The sequence below is a fragment of the Chaetodon auriga genome, chromosome 19, assembly GCF_051107435.1.
Source record: "Chaetodon auriga isolate fChaAug3 chromosome 19, fChaAug3.hap1, whole genome shotgun sequence".
Taxonomy (NCBI): Eukaryota; Metazoa; Chordata; class Actinopteri; order Chaetodontiformes; family Chaetodontidae; genus Chaetodon; species Chaetodon auriga.
In genome coordinates, this window is record NC_135092.1 from 9,400,074 (window position 1) to 9,420,749 (window position 20,676).

At 42.8% G+C, this 20,676-nt stretch overlaps 1 protein-coding gene across 2 annotated transcripts; it reads right to left on the bottom strand.

Moving 5' to 3' along the window:
• Positions 1–461: 461 nt before the first annotated feature.
• On the bottom strand, positions 462–19,401 carry LOC143338451 (chondroitin sulfate proteoglycan 4-like). Of its 2 annotated transcripts, XM_076758834.1 has the most exons (23): positions 19,187–19,401; positions 15,696–15,859; positions 13,856–14,974; positions 13,304–13,714; positions 13,102–13,223; positions 12,339–12,447; positions 10,837–12,165; positions 10,496–10,588; positions 9,570–10,067; positions 9,243–9,377; positions 8,906–8,950; positions 8,624–8,809; positions 8,267–8,449; positions 7,964–8,140; positions 7,350–7,548; positions 7,100–7,231; positions 6,160–6,335; positions 5,876–6,071; positions 5,533–5,704; positions 4,814–5,198; positions 4,289–4,441; positions 3,553–4,134; positions 462–2,547 (listed from the first exon to the last, which is right to left on the bottom strand). In XM_076758834.1, exons 1-23 carry the CDS (start codon positions 19,248–19,250, stop codon positions 1,417–1,419), a joined length of 7,761 nt encoding a protein of 2,586 aa, XP_076614949.1. In that variant the 5' UTR covers positions 19,251–19,401; the 3' UTR covers positions 462–1,416. The 2 variants fall into 2 exon arrangements, with proteins under 2 accessions (XP_076614949.1, XP_076614950.1); XM_076758835.1 differs by lacking the exon at positions 8,906–8,950.
• Between the last annotated feature and the right edge of the window lie 1,275 nt (positions 19,402–20,676).

Consider the following 20,676-nt stretch of genomic DNA (forward strand, 5'->3'; position numbering starts at 1 on the left):
TCTCAATTCATCAATTCTGCTCTTTAAATGCTGCATTTAAGTGTCACAGCAGGAGTACCTGTTAGTCAGGCTGGTCATGGGGCAATTTGAGCAACTGGATCTAGAAACATGTTTCAAATACTGGTGTCAAATAACAAAAATATATCTACCTGTAGGCTAAAACTTGTTACAGCCTTTGATTACTGAATGGCTCTGCTGGCTGAGGCCTGCTTTTGCAAGTTGCATAAAACTTGAAGGGGGTTTATGTAACTGTCACACAATTGTTAATTTTATGGCAGTTTTTTAATCTGCTGTAAAATGTCCACCCCAGGTGTCAGAAGACCTGCTGCTGTTGAACATTAAAAGAACAAGAAAAGCCATTGCATAAAAGAAAGATCATGAGACTCAAAGAAGATTAACTCTGATCCTGAAGTTTTCACTCCACTGACTGTTTTTTGCACATTTGAGCTTAACACACTGAAGTCTTTAAGACATATCTTTTATTAAAAATAAATCTTTCACAGTGCATGGCAAACAGACGCTGGCATGACAAATTCCACCAAGAACTGAGGAAGCTACCAAGATCTTTGTTAATGCTATCAGAGACAGTTGCACTGCCTTGAGCTGTAACATACTTAGTCAAAGGAAACAGGAAAGTGCAGAACAGTGAATGACATGCATGCATGAGGGGCGAATGCTTTTAAAATAGTTTGCATGCATGGACTTGGAAGCTTCCAGTCCAACTACGATCTACCAGCAAGAAGTAACACATCGACTCTGTACAGTTACAGTATTGTAGGCAAGAGGTGTCAATGACACTACACAGTCACACTTGAGCTAACTTTAAACTGCTAAATCTGACAATTTTACAGAAAATGCCTCACTCAGTTTATGTTTCATTTCCTTGTTCAGCAACAGTTCCAAGTACATATTCTATATTCATCACAACTATAGAAGTTGAGACCAGAGTGTTTGAGGAATCAGTCAGATCAGTGGCTACAAAAATCATTTGAGGTCGTGCTCAGGTCATGCCACTGCAATGAAGTGTTGCAAAATTAGAAAATACCTCAAAAGAACAGTGACAAGCACCTGCCGAAGCAGTAATAATGGATTCTGTTTACTTTGAACAGAACCTCACACCTCATAAGCTGCTGGGTAACATCTTTTAGTAGAATGTCTTGAAATAACAGTTTTTTAATACATAGTTACTAGAGCAAAAAACGTGTTCAGTTCAAGTTGGATCAGTGAAATGACTTAAATGGCATTAATTAATTTCTGACAAAAAATGACAAAAGTGTATATTTTTGTCCTCTTTTTAGAAGTTCACAGCAGGTCATGTGCCTTAAATGGCATATACAGAGATTACACTCATGCCAATTATACCCTTCATACCAACAATACACCTCTAAGGCACAGTTTTTCTTTGAATTGCTTCCATCAAACCCAGTACTGGTTGTTGTTAAGAGTTGGAGTAGGGGGGCTAGATCTCAGCGAGGTCTTGAATCCTGCAGTGATGGCTGCACTGCCACAAGTTACATTATCTCTTTCACTACTGTTACCACCTCTAGTATTACCATCACCACCTGCTCCATCACCGTCAAATGGCCCCCAGAAGGTCATTCCAGGGGCCAGGCTTCTCCTTCTGGGACTTATGGGTACCCTGGGTGAGGTAGGGCAGCTTCTGGGACCCAGTGGGGTGACCACCACAGAGGGCATAGCCACGCTGCGCTCTGCCCTGCTCATGTAAGGGCTGCCCTCGGTGGGTAACGTGACTGCAGCGAGCTGCTGGAGGAGTCGCAACCGGGCCTGTTTCTCCTTGCGGCGGCGGAACACCAAAATCAAAATGACAAGGATTATGATGAGGAGCAAACAGGCCAGCAGAGGCAGGATAATGAGGAGAGGGTCGGAGGCGGGGCGAGGGAGGACCTCAACGTGTACTGGGTGGGTGTCAGGAGGCATCATGGGACCGTGTTTGTCTGGGACAGAGGGAGTGTGAGGTTGTGGGGCATGACTGTGACCCCCTCCAGCTCCATCCACACCGCTCCCTGATCTTCCTCCATGACTCCCACTTCGTGAGTGGTTCCCCCAGCGGCTGTGAGGCCTCAACTTGTGCTGCGTCCTGTTGTGGTTCCTTTGTGACAAAATGTGGGGCGGCAAACCCGCTCCGACCTCGCTGTGCGTCGTGGATCCCCCTCTTCCACCTCCTCTTCCTCCTCCGATAGTGGTCCTATTATTCGCCGGCAAGCGGGTTGTTGTGTGTTCCCGACTTACACCGTCTGCTTTATTTGAACCACTTTGGCTGTGATGCATCTGGTGGTGGGGAAAGATGGTGAAGTGAAGCTCACCCTTCGCTGGTTGGACATTTCCAGCCTTCAGCAGGAAGATGAAGGAATCATTGAGAGGTGTGGCGGGGGCGTGGCCTCGAGCTGTTGTGAGTGCCGATTTGTTATTATGGAGGTGGTTGTCACCGTCGCTCAAAGTCTCCTTGATGGCGACTCGGCCTTGCACCACATCTCTGAACGTAAATGACTTCAGGACCTCTGATGCTTGGTTAGGGTCATAGGTCATCTGCACACAGACACAGCAGAAGAGATTAGACTATTATTGACACCAGTCACCGAGGTTCTGTTATGTTTCTATGTTATTATCAGCTGCATGTTTGACATACAGAAAATGTTGAGAGCAACACAACACCAGCTGAAAATCTTGCTTTTGCTGACTTCCAGTGGTCCAACCTTTCACCTTGCGGCAGTGACGAAGACGTGTACTTAAGGGTGTGTCAGTAAAACATTATGTCACACTGCTGGAGCACACTCCTGACACTTTCTATTAGTGGCGGGTGCTGTCAGAGGTGCAACAGACTTGAAACTTTCAACAACACAGAGCAGTGAAACACTGCTTTTCACCATGGTATTGTGTTTCTCTTTAAAGAGTGTGGATTTAAAACAAGTGAGTCACAGTTATTTACAAGCTTACTCATTTTGCTAACATATCCTGTTCAAGGAAAATAAGCTTCAGGTGCCTGTGTGTTGAAGTGGAAATAACGTAGGACAAACAGCTAGGGTACACAAGATGTAAAAACCAAACTCAAAGCTCAGGCAGGGTTTAGCTTGTTTTAACATATTCGCTATAAATTACTGCAGACCTTTTTTCACAGCTTTTCACACCATGTCAAACACTTGAAACTTGCTTGAGGTACATAATACACCACAGTGTGTATCATATCAGCTTTATTGCATTAGATTTTTTGTCAATGGTACATTGTCCCCATGTGACTGGAGAAAGCAGCTGACTCTTCTCAGATTTTTCCAACACTTAAATGCAATTCTCTTCTGTCTATGCTCTCAACAGTGTGACCATGGGATGATGATGTTAGTTTGTTTGATAAAAAATGTAGGCGACTAAATGTTTACTGTTGAAATGAATGTAAAACAATGGCTGCCTACAAAGGAGAAACCTTTGTAGGCAGCCTACAACCTAAAACTTTGCAGTAATATAATGTACACAATTTGGTTGAGCTATTATGCAAAAAACACCAGTATAGCCTGGTACGCTTATAATGAGCAACTTTACCTTGACTAGTTTTCCGTGTTTTGGTGGAGACAGAACCTCAAAGACCGGGTTCGCCCGGCTGATTCTTGCCAGCTCGGAGGCATCGATCATGGCTTTCCCCAGTTTCACAGCGATACCACTGGGCACTCTTACTTGCTCCCTTAGGTAAATCAGGGGTCGCACAGTTACCTTCACCGTCTGCGCTGTTACATTTCCATAGTCAACACCAGGGGACGAGGCTGACACTGACACTTGGAAGCTATCTTCTGATTCGCTGAGCTCAGTCATGTGGTAGACAACACGGCCAAACTGCAGGTCCTCGTGGCAGAAGGTCGTCACTTCCTGGTCGTTAATAGCAATGCGTCCGTGACGAGGGTGTGCGGTGACCGCGTACGTGATGTTGGCGGGGCTGCGACCGTTGGTTTGAGCTGCAAGTTGGTTGGTTGTCAGGACCACAGCAGTCCTGCCTTGAACCAATGACAGGCCAGTGTTGTTCACCATGGAGACAGAGGGCTTTATCACCTCCAAAGTGAACAGTCTGTAGAGTGGACGATGATGACCGTCGGTTACATTGAAGTAGAAAACACCTGTTGAGGGCTCACCCTGATGGAGGGAACACAGGAAGGAAATATAAAAGAAACAGAGAAGAAATTGAATGAAAAAGGACCAAGAAGTTAACATACATAAATGACCATACAACAGTGATGTAAGTTTGAAGAAAATATAGAAAGTCTCCTTCAGCAGACTGGCTCTTCACCTGCTGTATAAAGTGCAGCCGGCCGTGGTTGACATCGTACTGGGTGAAGGAGGTCACTGGCTCCGGTCTTTCCCCCAGCGTCAGGTAGCCGTTGTTAGGTTTACTGATCACAAGGTAGTGCAGCTCCTCTGGAGGGGTGTCATGATCCTCAACCTGGACACGTGGATGGACAGGGTTGTATTTTATAAGACTCTAAAAGGACTGTTGTAAACATTCATACTCAAATATTGCGGCTGGTTTATTCAATATCAAAATTTTAAAAAGTCGTCAAGCAAACTATCTGTATTATGCATAATTGTAAAATTGTAACCCTGCGAGATAATCTAATGGATCACTGGAAAATAATATGAATTTTGCTTCTATAATTAAGATAAATTAAATCTGGTATGATATTAGCACTTTAAAAAATGCTAAAATGGTAAAATGGTAAATTCTGTTTCCAGTGCAGAGAAAAAAAAACCCATTTTGATCCATAATTGTGCAGCCGTAACCACAGCTACACCTGCTCTATTAACACTGGCCCACCTGCAGACTGTCTGGTCCAAGTACGACTCTCTCTCCGACCACGACCTTCATACTTGGGGCTCTGCTCCTGATGAGTGGCGGCTGGTCATTGACGGGTGTAACTGTGATGTTGAACTTCTCCGTTACCGCCAGACTGTCCTTGACATGGTGATGAGAAGCCACATCTGATGATGAGAGGGAGGATGATGATGCTGAATATAGAGGGGAAAAGGATGAGGAGGAGGAATCAGAGGGAAATGCAGGCATGTAAGATGAGGAGGAGGAGACATCCAAAGGGGCCACCCAGGCCCGGAAAGTGAAGCTGTCGCTCGTTGTCTCTGAGTCATCGTGGATGTATGTGATGCCAAACTTGTTTAGAGTGAACTGGGAGAAATCAGGTTGGTTCCTGACAAAAGACGAATTAAAAAAAATATTGTTATTGACAGTAAAAGAAGAGAAGAATGACAAGAGAAGGATGAGTGAGGCGCATGCATGAGTTGAATATACAGGAACTGTCATAGCTCACCCATAAAAGGATCATTCTGCATATTCTTAACCTGAGGCTTTATTTAAAGTTTTTACAATAATGACAAATATTTGGGTTCAGAATTTCTTCACTCAGTTGCTCACTGCTGTTAGTGGTGTCTGAAATGTGCTTGTTGCACTGAAATATTTGTGCCTTTGATGAGCTATGACTCTATGACTGACTTTTGATCTTATTGTTCAGTTCAGCCAAGCACCTGGTGAGGTTGCGTCCTCGTATAGACAGAGCTCCGTGGTGTGGCAGGGAAATCACACGGTACAGGATGTGGTGGTCTTTCCTGTGGGGCTCTGGGATTTTCCCAAGTAGATTGGAAGCATCAAGTTTAGACCTGTCAATCATCACCCTGCCTCCCTCAGACACCACAGCACCTGAATGACAGATACAAACACCTCAGTTGGTCCTCTTGAACTGATGTTCTTCCTTGAACAAGTGTTTATATATTGCAGAGTATACAACCTGCCTGTCTTTCCAGAGTTCAACCTGCTGTAGCCTGATCTACTCATAAATGCAAGTTGTGATGACACACAGTCACGCTGTACCTGCGTTGTTCAGTAGTCTGGTCTTGTATTGGGGGTTGTTGTGATGTTCGTTGGCCTGGTAGGAGATTAGGATGGTGAAGGTGTGCGGAGGAAGGAAAGCAGGAGGGGAGGACACGGTGAAAGAGAAAGAGTCTGCAGCCGACCATCCCACGGACTCTGCCTTCTTCTGATCATACAAGATAACCCCATCATTCACCTGATAGACAGAGACAAAGAAATGAGGCAGGAGGAAGGGAGTTTTCTTTTACTAAAAAAGGCGCACACACAGACACACACATCCCCACCATGCTTTGTGTGAATGTGGAAATGTCTTCTGTGGAGTTGTCAGGCAGACGGTGGACCAGGCGACCGAGTTTTGGAGGACTGGTCACTGCAAACACCACAGACTGGTTCCTTCTGATGTCGCTGACGTCATTGGTGACAGCGTGAAGCTCCTGTGCAGATATTGCTGTCACAGAGCCTTTAAAAGCAACAAAGATACAATGAGAGAGCACAAGATCAACAACAGAGTGGAGGCAGTGAATAATCCTGGTAAAATGCAAAGACATCACCAGGCTTCCAGAAAAGGGCAGATGGTCTTGGAGGATGTGAAATTAATGAATAAATAGGCAGGTGAGCAACTTTTTGGTGACTTTCATCTCTATCTATCATACTTTTACATTTTTTTTATGTGTACAAAATTATTTGCTATACTAGTGAGGTCATACATGGGCATTTTATTTTTATGTCTTCATCTCCATAAGTAATATTGTTAAAGATATTTTAAATGTTCCATACTTGGCTGTCTATCAGAATAACTTCTCTTGCTGATAAGTGTGTATGTTTACAAGTTTGAACCACTTAAGCCATGAATAAAGTGGAGAGTGGCATTATTAGCCTGGCACGGACTGGGCACAAGGTCATGTAATCTGTTTGTGGAGTTAGAAACATAATACAGCAAGCTGATGCTTAGACAAGTGATGCCACCCACTGCCAGTGTGTTATTACTGCAGTACATGTGGATAACTTTCCTATTCAGATTTTATTTGACTTATAATCATAGGAGGAATGAGTGTAAAAAATATCACACACTGTCATCAGAATTTTTTTTTTTGTGGTGAAAAAATACATTTGATAATAAATTTTATTTGGCTAAGAACCTCTCCAACCACCAGTCTCTGCACTTCAGTTGACTTTGCACAAGTCTAGAAAGCTGAACCATTTTTTTTTTATTGTAAAACCTACCTGGGTAGACCTCCATTGGATGATTTCTCTGCAAGGTGAGGACCAGAGAATGGGCAGTTGTGCTGAAGATCTGGCGAGGGGCGAAGTTCACGCCATCGTTCACCTGGAAGTGAAAGCCACCTGACAAGGCACCTACACAAGAGCAGAGTAGACAGAAAACAGCGGGGTTATTCCTTGATTTACTCTATCTAACTTGTCTGTTGGTAAGAAAGTCTAGAAAAAGATACTACAAACAGCAAAATATGCTCACCACTGTGCACGAACACCAGCTGTCCGGTTTGTATGTGACTTTGGGTGAAGTTTAGAATGTGTCTGGAGGGGGCGCTCTTCAGGGCCAGGTGGCCATTGCTGGGTGGTGTGATGATGAACTCCAGCCCCTCAGGCACAGTGTCCGAGTCCTCTGCACTGAGCTCATTTATGGTGATTTCTGTCACTGAACCCACCCACACCTGAAGAACAAGACGAAACATGAAGGCTGTTAACTTTAGCTGTTAAAAGAATAGTTTGACATGTCGGGAATTTAACTCATTCCCTTTGTTGATGAGAGTTTGTTGAGAAGATTGATACCAGTCTCAAGTCTGTACGCTAAAAATGAAGTTTGATCCAGAGGGCAGTTAGCTTAGCTTAGCATAGCATCAAGACTGGAAACTGGGGAAACAGTTAACTTGGCTTGATTGAAAGGTAAAGAAATCTGCCTCCCAGCACCTCTAAATTTTACTAATTAACATGTTATATGGCATTTGTTTAATCTGTACACACAAATGCAAATGCAGAAACAACAAGTGTTTTCCTTGGCATCTTTATGCTAAGATAAGATAAACAACTGCTGACTCTATACAGCAGACTTATGTTCAGACTCCCCACCTTCAGTCCCTTGTTGGCTGTGACAACGGGAGTTTCATCATCGACAGGTGTGACACTGACACGAACGGTGCAGGGCAGACTGTGCTTCCTGATTTCCGTCTGATTGGCCACAATGGTGAAGTTGTCTCTCTGTGTGTCGCTGCCATCATGGATATAGGAGATGTACTCACGTTCCACCTGGAAACCCAAGCAAGGGAGATAAACTTCATGTTGGGATTGACCACACCTAAACACTCTTTACAGCAAAAATCGTCCTAATTACAAATTACATTTCTAAGTTAAAAACACATCTGTCAGTTAAACCTCAGTATGAGTGAAAGCAGTGATGGGCATCCCCGGGATTCGGCTGTGCTCCAAGTGGCCATGTCGTGGTGGAACGATGACCTGGTACAGGAAGTTCATCCCTGAGAAGTGATGATTGGCGACCTTGATGATGTCAGAGGTCAACGGCAGTGATGACCCCTCATCGAGGGTCAAGTCAGACACCTACAGAATCGACCACAAGTAAATATGTAGTACTGATTGATTGGTTTGTTGATGGGTCACTTACAGTAGATGTTAGCTAACAGATCAATTGATTCCTCCTTTGGTTGGGAAAATGAACTCCTCTCTCTTTTCATGCAGTTCTTTGATCTAGTCATCTAGACATGCATTCTGTACCTGTAGAGGAAGCAGGATAGGGATGATATCAATCTCCAGCCTGAAAGGTCCAACCTTTGTGACCCCGTTGGTTGCCTCTAACAGGACGGAGTCGTTGGTGCTTCCTGAAGCCTGCTGATGGTAGATGATTATTTCCTGGTTGAGGTCCTCCTGGGTGAAGGAGTTTGTCGGCTGCTCTCTATTGGCCTGCATGGAGGAACACAGCAGACATACCCAAATGCTGTTTGTGTGCAAATTCTTTGACACTTTAAAGTTTTAGCGTGCAACATTTAGGGGGCGTACCTGCCAACTCTTTTTTTCTTGGCTTCTAGAGTTGCGATAAAGTGACTGAATGTGAAAGGGGACAATTTTAATGATGAAACCACAATTATCATCAACATCCCCCTTGAGCTCTTTCTTTTCCACCTGCAAATTACGCTGCTTTCATTAAAGCATCTGGAAAAGTGGTTTTAAATGTTTGTTACTCCTCTATAATATTAAATGTTCATGACTAAATAAGCAACAAATAGAGTTAATGTTTGGAAAGAAAACCTCCTAAGTTACTATTTTTCAAGAGTTAAACAGTCAAAAACTTATTCAGCTTTAAACCTAACAAAGGATAGATTAAAGCTGGCTGTACTTGATATAGGTGCTGCTGTTCTCCATTGTTGTCCTGGTGCTCATCTTTGGGGGGAACCCTCTGAAGGAAGCCCAGGGTGGGAGGAGTTTGGACAGTAAAAACTATCTCTGAGGGCTTGCTGTCCTCATGAACCACCTGTTCAAACAAAACAGCACATAGTACAAGATAATATGGAAATATGTCAGAAAAAAAAATAAAAATTGATATACTGCCAAGTCCTACATGTGAGTAACATATCTTGCAATAAAAGACACAAATACAGGCTGGAAAGAGAACACTGGTTAAATAATACATGAATCACATACTATGTTATAGTAATGGGCTTACCTCCAAGTGCTCCCTGGTTATGGAGACATTCTGTCCCTCAGCCACGACCACTGCATGGTTATTAATAACCGTTGGTGGCCTCTGGTGACTCTCCAGGTAGATTTTTACTGGCACTCCGATGTCCAGATGTACCTCCCTCCTCCCCCTGTCTAGCTGCCTCTCTGCGCTCTTCTCTCTTGCTCGTGCTGTCACATTGAACCAATCTGACAGCTCGTGGCTGCCATCGTGGTGATACACCAGGCGCCCTGCCATCAAATCTCGCTGGGTGAATATCGAAATTGCATCTGCTTCTGTTACAGTCTCACGATCTCCATCATAAAAGCAAAGCACACCATGTTGAGGTGGAAAGAAGACCTCAAAGGTCACTTCCTGTGGGTCTCGGAGGTCCAGGTTGCTAAAAACGCTGAGGTTAGCAGAGGTCAATTTTGTGATTCCGCCTCGCTGTACCGTGAGGCCTGTGTTGTTCTCAGCCCGAAGGTAAGGATCCTGAGCCATCACCTGCACCAGCCAGAAATTAATTACTCACAGCAGGAGTCATCAAACATGTTACAAACATCACTTTTTTTCACACTAAAAATGCTGTCTGATTTTCATTTATGAGCAAATAATTTGCATAAGGAGCCTGTTAAAGGAAATCATCACATGAACATTTTAGCTTGAAAAATCAATGTTGATTTCTTACATTGTAAGTATCCTACGACTCATACTGCTTGACTCACTCTACATTTACCTTTTAACTCTTTGCTTAGTCTGCCTTGTTGTTTGGATTTTGTCACATCAATTGCTCATCAATGTTCAGGATATCCTTTAAAAATGAGGCCCTTGGCTAACACTGGCACTTTTACAGCAAAGTTGATCAATTGCATTCAAACAATTCAATAGCATCAAACTGTAAAACACTTCAAGTGTGAAGACCATATCATCACCTCCAGCAGTGTTGAAACATAATGTTTTCCATCCGATACGAAGAGCACAAAACGGCCAAAACTCACTCCTCTGTGAACAAACAACACCTTTCTCTGAGAGGAGGGAAGAAAAGAGGGAGAAGATGAGAAGAGTAAAAAGAATCTTTGGGTCAAAAAAAGCATTTACAAAATGAAATAAAGACCAGTTTTGCTCTCGCTCTTATTACTCTAGATTGTAACAATTTGTGTACACATATTTCCCTTTACATATGGTTGGACAGCACATCTGAAGATTAAAACAGCAAATTCATACACTTTACCACCAGCATGACTCACAATCTTCACAGATACTATGAACAAACCTGCTCGAGATCCCGTTGTGTGAACTCATACAGCTTGTGACTGGTGTCACTGGCCAGCACCAGTTCTCCCATGGGAATCCCCCTCCGGGTGTACACCAACCAATTGTCCTCAAAGTCCGAGTCATCATCCCGGAAACAAAGGTCATTCAATGTCACCAACCTCTGCCCATCACGAGCCACATGGAAAACTTTATCGACAACCCTGACAGGTCTCTGATCATTGACGAGCTGCACAGAGATATTAAAGGTGTGCTCGGCCGTGCTTCTGTCCTCCTTCTTGCTGGTCTGTTTGTGCGGTTTGTAAACCATGATTTGAAAAGTGAAGGAATCCTGCTTGGTCTCGCTGTCATCATGAACATACATGATCCTTTCCTCAATGATATCATGATTTGTGAATGTCAAAATGTTGTCATTAATAGAAGTTGAGTTGGAGAGGTTGATCCTCCTTATCTGTCCATGCCTGGGACTCACAGTAACGCTATAGTGGACCTCACGGTTACTTGCTGTGTGAGTGAACAAGATATCTTTGTTGACGACTTTACTTCCTCCTTCCAAGACTGAAAGTCCTTTGTTTACAATGGTGATGGTGGATGACTCGGCTTTGATGTTGATTCTGAAGTCGTAAGCTGCTGAGGCGGCATGTGTTGAAAACACCTGAAAGCTGAACGTGTCTCTTGTGTCATCCTGCAGCTTGTTGAGCAGCTCATATTTCACCAAATTATCTGTGATATTCTTTTGGCTGAAGGTTGAGTTCCTTAGTAGAACTATGTTGTTGAGGAATAGCCTCCCTTTCTTTGGTGCTGTTAGGAGCCTGAAGTAGAGGTCGCTCTCATTCAGTTTTACACCTTTTGAAATCACATGGAGGTCCTCAGGAGTGACAACAGAAGTCTGAACACCGTTGACCTCCATCTTGCTTCGAGTGACCTTGAAGTGGATCCAGCGTACCATGATGAGGAAAGTGACCTCCTCAGTAGCCAGGGAACCGATGCTGATTTTACATTTGAATTGATCAGTGATGTTATTCTGAGTCTGAAGGCCATGGTAAGTACTAACATATCTGATTCGTTCTTTTTCTAAAAGCTTCTGAGTGAAGGAAGTTGTCAGTTTCCATTCGCCGCTTGAGTGCAACCGCTGGAGCTCACCATATTGTGGCATTTCTGTAAGATTATAGTGGATTTCCACTGCTTGATCGGCCATATTAACTTGTACTGCAAGGTGAATGGTTGTGATGACAGCAGCACCGCCTTGGTTTACCCCCAGTCCAGTGTTATTCACCAGTTTGTGTTCAAGTGGCACTGCCATAATTCTCAAAACTACTGCGTTGCTCAACTGTGGAAAAGAGGGGAACAAGGAAACACCAAACGTGAGGATAGGAAATGATACGAGATAAAGGGAGAGGAAACAAGGAAAAAGGCAAAAAGGAAATGAGGAGAAGAGAATGAACAAATGAGATAAAGACCATTTCAGTTTAATATGTTAGCATGCATGTGCCAATTACTTACCTTCTGTCCATCACTGACCCTGAGTGCCAGCCTGGAGGTGGGGACCCCAGTGTGGACAAAGCTGATCTTACCCTCCTCTAGATCATTCAGGGAGAACAAATTAATGGCCCTGGAAGATCGATGCAATGCTGTTAACTTTCATGTCCTGTTCTATTTCCTTTGTCAGACGCTACAAAAGGAGACTGGCTGTAATGGTCGGCCACAGAACGGTACAGTGGTCACACTAATCAGTTTGCTGGCCATTTTTGGCTTCTATTTTGTTCTTGTTTAAGGGATGGACTTACACTCTGTACACTTAAGGTCCAGAGTTCCTGAGCAACAAAAGAAGTGGCTGCTTTCATAAAAGACAAATCAGTATCATTTGGATCTTCAGTTAGAAGAACATAACACCTTGATTAGTATACATTCATATAACCTGCTATCTATGAAGTTGAATGTGTTCACATGCATTATGAACAGTTGCACATGGTTGACAGATGTAATCTTTTATTAAGTGCAAAAGGTTCTGGTTCATCCAATAATGAACAGTAATGATAATCACATCTGATTTGAAACATTAGCACATCTTGTAGCAGCTAGCATTAATTTTGGCTAGTGAGCAACTAGGTTGCAAAGTTGTAAAAAGGTAACAAAAGTTGCTTAGGCTGGATGTGGAATGTGACAAGACCATATCAAAATCTGGCCACCACAAATGACTGCCATTAATATCTACATTATTTTGTCAGGCAAGGCACTGTAAAGCCTCACAAGCCAAAGTACAAACCTGCCGGGGTAATCCTGATGCTCAAGGTGTCCAGCCTCAGTGTTGCGGTTTCCCAGGGAGCTGAACACCAGTTCTGCAGGACTGCTGTCAGGGTCCAACACTCTCAGCACATCTGTTGTGAGCTGAGGACATTGTGGTTGTATTCATTTTCATTTTAGACTTATCACATATAAATATCATGTGGGTATTCTGTTATACCTACCTGTCGTTTGGACTTCTCCACCAGAGTGAAAAGGTTTCCCTCCGGCAGGCTGAGCACTGGTGCATCATTAACAGGACTGATGCTGATATCAAACCGGTGCAGGCGACTGCCCTTCAAAAACACAGGCAGCCCCCTCTTATTGCTGGAGAAGACTGAAAACATGAAGAAGTCCTGCTGGACCTCTGACCCACTGTGAACATACATCACACGGCCCTGCCACAGGTCCAGCATACTGAAAGTGCGGTCAAACTCATCTGATCCTATTGTGATAGTCCTCTGCTGGCCCTCACCCAGCCTCCCACTAGGGTCTGGACTGAGGTCCAGTCGGAGTTGGCCATGGACGGGCTGCCCCTCAATGCGGAACATCACCTGGGATGGATGAATGCCCAATTTCCGAAAATCCAGATTCACCTGGACAAATTGCACAAATTGACTTATAGATTGATGTATGTGAAAACTACATAACTCCAGCTTATCTGTACTGACATTTATCTATAAGAAACCTGTCAAATAACTAGCAATGAAAACTAGAAGGACAGCAACCAGTCCTACCCTTAAGTGCTTCGGTTCCAGTGGTGCCCGGCCTCCCTCCGGTACTTCTAGTCTTCTCAGCAACAAAAAGTTAGCCTTCTTCTTATTGTTAGTATTTGGTTGTGTGGTTGTAACATCAAACTCAGGACGATCTGTTGGACTGGTGGTGGTCACTGCATCTGGATCTTGCCCTGTCTTGCAGCCCACAGTGATGTCCTTGGTGATGGCAGCATGTGGTAGGCCCATTCTTTGAGTGTTCACCCTAATTTCTCGGAGGCAGCCTTTAAAGGAACCTCCTCCCCCAGGCAGTTGGCCCCCAGAAACAACAGACATCAGCCCACCTCTCCTTGCCTCTCCGCGGGCTTCTTCATCCAGCCCTCCTAGGAAGAGAGGCCCTTTAAGCTGGATGATCTGGAACTCCAGATTCAGTTTGGCCTTGACCAACTCCTCACCCACCTTCAGCTGAACACTGTCGGGCAGTAGGTGTAGCTGGATAGGGTACCAGGTTTGGTTACTGTGGACATATGTTAGAGAACGCAGTTCAGTCTTACTCCCCTCTCCATTACCTATTGTTGCCACCAGGTGACCATCTCTGATCTCTATGGCAACAAACCCTCCCTGGCTACCAGAACTGTACAGGATCACGCCATCTTCTTGTTTTGCAGAGGGGTGAAATTCACATTCGAACAACCCCTCCTGTGGCACGTCCCACAGTGGGAGAGAGATAAAGGCTTTAGAGCTGAAAAAACTGACAGAATCTTCTTCTGTTGCAGAAAACTGTGGACTACAGCCAAGAGATACCTCGTGGACACTCTTGTACCCAGAATAGGGCCTTAGGCTGGACAGCAGGTTATGTTCATTGAACACAACTTCATCTATGCAGCCTCTAAACCCGGCAGAGATGTTGAGAAGGTTTGGATGGTTCAGTCCAGCTGTCCCGCCAACAAAAAGCCCATCTTCGACACTGAGCTCCAGATCTGGTCCTGGCATACGGAGGCTGCTATGAGAATTCCGGTCCACAGTCATGGTGATGTTATGGTGGTCATGGGTCAGCTCCATGGAGTGCCATCCCAGGTCGCTAAGATAGATGCCCTTTTCTGAGCGTAGTGAACGCTCACCCGAGCCCAGGTCCAGACGTACCTGAGGGATGTAGGAGGAGTGAGGACAGGAGACATAAAAGGTGATAAACAAGATGCATGAAATTCTTTCTAATAACTGTTTTCATGGCAAAACACAAACTTTATTTAGTGAGGCAATGAAAACCAAAACTTATTAAAGCAGATATATCACATATGTGATGAGATCTTGAATGTGCACAATTGAAAATTGAAGAATCATGGGAGTAGTAAACTGTAGATCAAAGGATTAATCCACAAACACAAATGCAACCAAACTCTTTCATGTGCAGCTCCCTTGACATGTACTTGGAGGTTTCATTAAACTATTGTGGTCTTCTCTTCTAACCTGGGTCATGAAGGAACTTGTTCTGAAATGAAGTCAGTGCCAGGGGGCTTTTTTTTTTCTCTCTGCAAGCAATCTGACACCAGTCTGAGTGTGTTCAATCTTCTCTCTGGATCTCCTCTGGATAGTAAATGTCATATGAGCTAAAAAGGCCCAAGGGACAAATATTTTCACTTGTTTCAAAGATTTCTGGACAGGTTTTAGTTTGACTTATTTGTATTCATGTTACAAATATCCAAATGGTCTTCCTCAGGACAAAAAGCAAACAACAAACTTCTGTCTCATCTTCAAACTGAACAATTAACACATTTGTCTTGCTTGTTATTGGCCATCCATGAATAGATTCCTCTCAGGTGCTTTTGACATGTGTGCTACTATCTTAATACGTGCTTCAGCCTACCTGCAGGCGCCCAGAGATCAGCTCCAGCAGCAGGAAGTCTCTACCCCCAACTGCCAAAAACAGCAGCCCCACCTGACTGGAGGTTCGAAATCGTACATGGAGCAGCGTCTGAATGGACGTCTCTACTGTCCGCAGGTGGATGTAGCCATCACCGTAGAAAGACACTACAATGTAAATGGAAAGTTTTTATTGTCTCACAATGTAACTGTAGAGGGTTGATAGCTTTACTGATCAATACCAATGGCAAACCAACTCTAATTATATTGTAATCCTGAAACAAAAGATAACATAGTTAAGCTTATAACGTTATACTGATAAGACTTGGTGCTAATTCAACTCTACAGTAATATCTGAGGTTATAGTCTGTGTTGCTGCTGTTTATGTTGCATTGTAGGGTGTTCATTCTACTGTTTTGACTTGCAGCCAAGTGACAGTCTTACAACCTTTCTTACAATTTATTGTGAGGGTAAGTCCTAAAATGGCAAACTAGAGATTTTTTTTTAAAAATCAAATTACATTCTCAGTTATATCTGTATACAAAAATATCTACTAACACCATGAACATTTGGTTACCAAAGGCCTTTTCCCAGCAAAGGCTATTCCATTAATGTGTGTACTCTGACTTGTCAATGTGGCGTCTACTCTGCACTTTACACCTGCTATCTGAATTCAATTAATGACAACTAATGCATTCTGGAGTGGGTCATCCTGAAATGTTCTGATGCTAATTAGACTTCAGTGTTGACCCAAATGACGCAGATTGGAAATTGCGCTTAATAAAGTCATTAGCAACTGCAAAGCTTAGGGGGCCCTGTTCTGCACTCTACATGCCGCTAAATTGAAGTGGGAACTCATGGTCCACATATAAATAAAAAGGTGCAAATGACAAGTATTTTTCATAACCATGGTTGAAATGTCATGACAGATTAACTATTAGCAACTGTCCAGCATGCTACCATGCTCACGATTACAATGCTGAAGTTTATCAGGTATAGTGTGTTTTATTATTTATCATTAATTTAGGGTGTTAGTCAACATTTGTCAATTAGCACTAAACATATATTACAGCAGAGGCTGATGGGAAAGTCATTAGTTTTGCAGGTACTTGGTCATGAACCAAATTATTGGAGAAGTCAATATTTTGACCTGTGGATAGCACCAAATGAAATGTTAAGAGATCACCAAAGTTATTACAATTGATCAAATCCCGAAGGAAACATGAATGTGATGGTGTTTGAGGAAAACAGTCTCAAGAATCATTAGGATACATTATCTCAGATAAGTAGGAATAATTCTGCAATATTACTCTGAACTTGTAGACTTAAGTTTTAGCATTACATACAACACTTATTCCAGAATCATTTATAGCACTTTAACTTCTTGCTGTGTTGGTGTTAATAAAAGAAGACTGTTTAAAGAGAAATTGTTGCCTGCTTGTTACCTATAGACCAGAAGGGTTTTACAATTGTATCTATATGTATGTACAATCTACTTGTATTTAGTAGTGAGGCCAGCATACCCACCACTCACATCTATGAATAAAAAAAACCAATACCGCAGTTGTGATTGTAATCAGTTTGACCTACACAGCGACAATATTGGAGAACCACTCTTTTAAAATGACAATGTCAATTGTCAAATGTCAATTTGTGGAAACGGTGACACAGAGCAAATAGAGGTCAGGATGTTTGAGTGTATGTGTGTGTGGTTGTGGACGGCTGGCACTCTAACAGCTCTCTAAACAGTACAGCAGTATGGGGTGGCAGTGTGACTGAACACAACAAAGAATTAAAGAAGTATTTAAATAACTGAAATTAAAAGCCAGATCCAAAGAAAACAGAAACTGTTTATACAACAGACTCTTTCTAGCTTCTCTTATTTCAATGAAAACAGCCAATTGGCATTAGGGGGAAAAAAGTCAAGACAATTCATGGGTAAATTACTCACAAAAGCTGTTTTGTGGAGTTCACAAATTCCACAGTGTAATTACAAAACAACCGATAATTTATGTACCCACATCACACAGAAACACAAGCTAGGCTTTAACATGTCGGAAAATCATTACCATTTAACACTGAACACAGTGCTCAGTCTCTAAACATTGTTTTTATTTCAGGTGGTGAAAGCGTCTGCCAAGTTGGCCAACATTCCTAATTAATTTGTACAATTTTTCAGGAAATTAGGAACAGTTTTAGTTCACTGACTGTAGATAAAACTATTTTGGGTAAGCTTTTCTTTTGGTTAGGTTAAGGCATCTTGGTTAATTGTTAAAATTAAAATTGTGTTAAACACCACTGCTGTTATGAATTAGTAGAAAAATAGATAAAAAGCACCTTTTACATCTGTTCTTCTGCATTCCATATTTTCATCCTTCTTTCGTTTTAATTTCATGCCTGCATTGGTCTCATCTGCCACAATGGCTTATTATTTTATTGCCTTTAAATCCCTTTGCAAATCTGTCTGCGAAATGCACTGCCTGCAAAAACTGAAGTTTATCATCAAGGCTATTATGATGTGTTATAAGACTGGTCCCAGTGAGAAGTACGCAGTCAGCAGGCTGGCCCAGCATGCTGCTCTGCATAAAGCCTATAAACCCACTGTCAGTGTAACCCATGTCTGTCCGTCCATCTCTAATCTGCCTCTATGATACCAGTGGACATTGGATTATTAGTAATCTTCCTACAGTCACAGACACATCTCGAACATGAATGCAGTTCTTTAATGCTCTGTCATGAACAGGTATAAGGATAGAGACATGTGCAGGGATGTATAAATGTTATTCCTGCACGAGCAGCTACCTTGTTTGCTGATATTTAAATGGGAATTATTTAGATTACCTCTCTGAGGCAGCTTTTCAACTGAACGGAAAAATTAATGCTGGTTTTGCTGTGTGCAATTAAATGTCCTTTTAGGAAGAACAAAGAGCAGCTTGTCAATGATGTTACTGTTTAGTTGTACTTGTTTTAAGCAAGATACATCAATGAGGGAAAGCTATCTCATAAAACAAACTTTGAACTGTCTAGCTGGGCATTTGTTAAGCAGTGAGACATCAGATCAGATACCCACGTTCCACTGCGAAACATCTGCAACTACAACCAACAAGCAAAATGTAATCCAGTGTCCAGCAGCATACTGCCATAAGGCTACAAGCAATATTAGACTGGATTAAACATTAAGCTGCAAACTGTCAGCAACACATTTGAACTTAATCAAAGGTTGTACTCACATCCCTGCATTTACAACATCACCTTATTATCTCCTGTGCTGATTCATAAAAGGTGATGGGATTCTCTGCAGGACAACATCCACAGCATGTGTGTGTGAATGTTAAAAGATAGTTGTAACACATTTAATGAGAATATGTATAAAAAAAAAGGGGGAAACATTTTAAGCGTTCTCTTCCAGCAGTGCATAAAATTCAGCTATCATGCTGTTGCATACTTGTTCTCACTTCTACATGGGAGGAAAAGCTCTCCTCTGCAGTGCCTTACCTCCATAAACTTGTCCTGTGGAAATCAGCAGGAGCAGAAACAAATCAGCCACAAAACTCCCCATTCTCAGTTTGGCCCTTAAGATCTAACTTGCATTTAGTTAAGAGCAACATCTGGCTGTTTGGTAGTGCCATCCATGGTCTTCACTGTCCATCACTGGCCCTGCATGTCATTTCCACCACTAACCACTTCCCTAACACTTTACAGCCTCTCCTCGCTTTGCTGCCTTTGCCTTACAGCCTTTAAAAAAATGTACCTGTGAGCAGAGCACTGTGAGGTGGAGCTCCACCCTCTGACCCGCCCCCTGGATGCTGTATTGCTCAATACCGAAGATGGAGCACCAGAGGGCGCTGTCATAGCGCATACAGAGGCCGAGGCGGGGAGAAAGCGTGCAGGGGCCAGCGCTTAACGCGGGGAAACAGAGGCTGGATCTCATGTGTTGTTAGACTATGAGACTTACCTTGAAAACCTAATTATAGTAGCATAACTGAATCCATCCTTAGATGAATCCATGGCAACCTTTTTTCTTTCTGCTTTAAATTGATGATGATGCACGTTTATTTACTTGTAGAAGAGGTACGTCCAGCAAACCAACTGCTCTGCAATTTGCTGATGCCAAAATGATAAATGTTTTTCTTATCAGAAAAGTTTGTCAGAGATCATGCCTTATGAGGGAAAAGAGGTTCAAAACAAGTACAGAGAAATTCCTCCTGACTGGGCAATAACAAGGGAACTGTCAGCCACTCTGAAGCCACTGCCTTTCCAAAATAAGTAACTTAACTCTAAATACACTTTTTCAGCCTTACTAAAGTTATGGGTTTGGTCCCAGTCTACAGCCCAGTCAATGCCATGGCAGTTCATTGCCTTTTTTCCAGACAATACTGAGTAAATCTACCCTGTGGACCAATAAATACATAAGAATTGAAAATACAATACATCTGAAAATACATCTGTCATAGCCTTGTGATATACTGGAGATCTGTCCAGGGTGTACCCAACTTCTTAGCCAATGTAAACTGGAATAGGCTCCAGCCCTCCACGATGACCCTGAAAAAAGATATGTGGGCATAGATAATGGCTGCAAATCTGTGACGCTGCATTGAACTCCACATCCTGATGTCTCACATTCACTCTGAATAAAGAAATACTGTATAAACACAGAAATCAACCATCTGCAGAGCGCGGGCTTTGGAGTTAAATTTGCAGAGAGATTTAAAGCATGCAGCAGGGAGTAGTAGTGGCAGTAAAAGCATTTTGCAATGTTGATGATTGCAGCAAGTCGACGACCTCCCTACGAAAAATTAAACACTTAGCGGCTTTAACGGTAAATCCAGCTATTTAAGTCAAAGTACAATCGGGGATTTGAAATTGTTCTAAAAAGTAGTATCCCCTGATGAGTTACTTTCCACCCCTGATGGCAGTAAAGTACAAACTGAGTTAAAATGAAGTGACCTGCAGAGAGAGACAACCAACAAGAGACAGAGGATGAG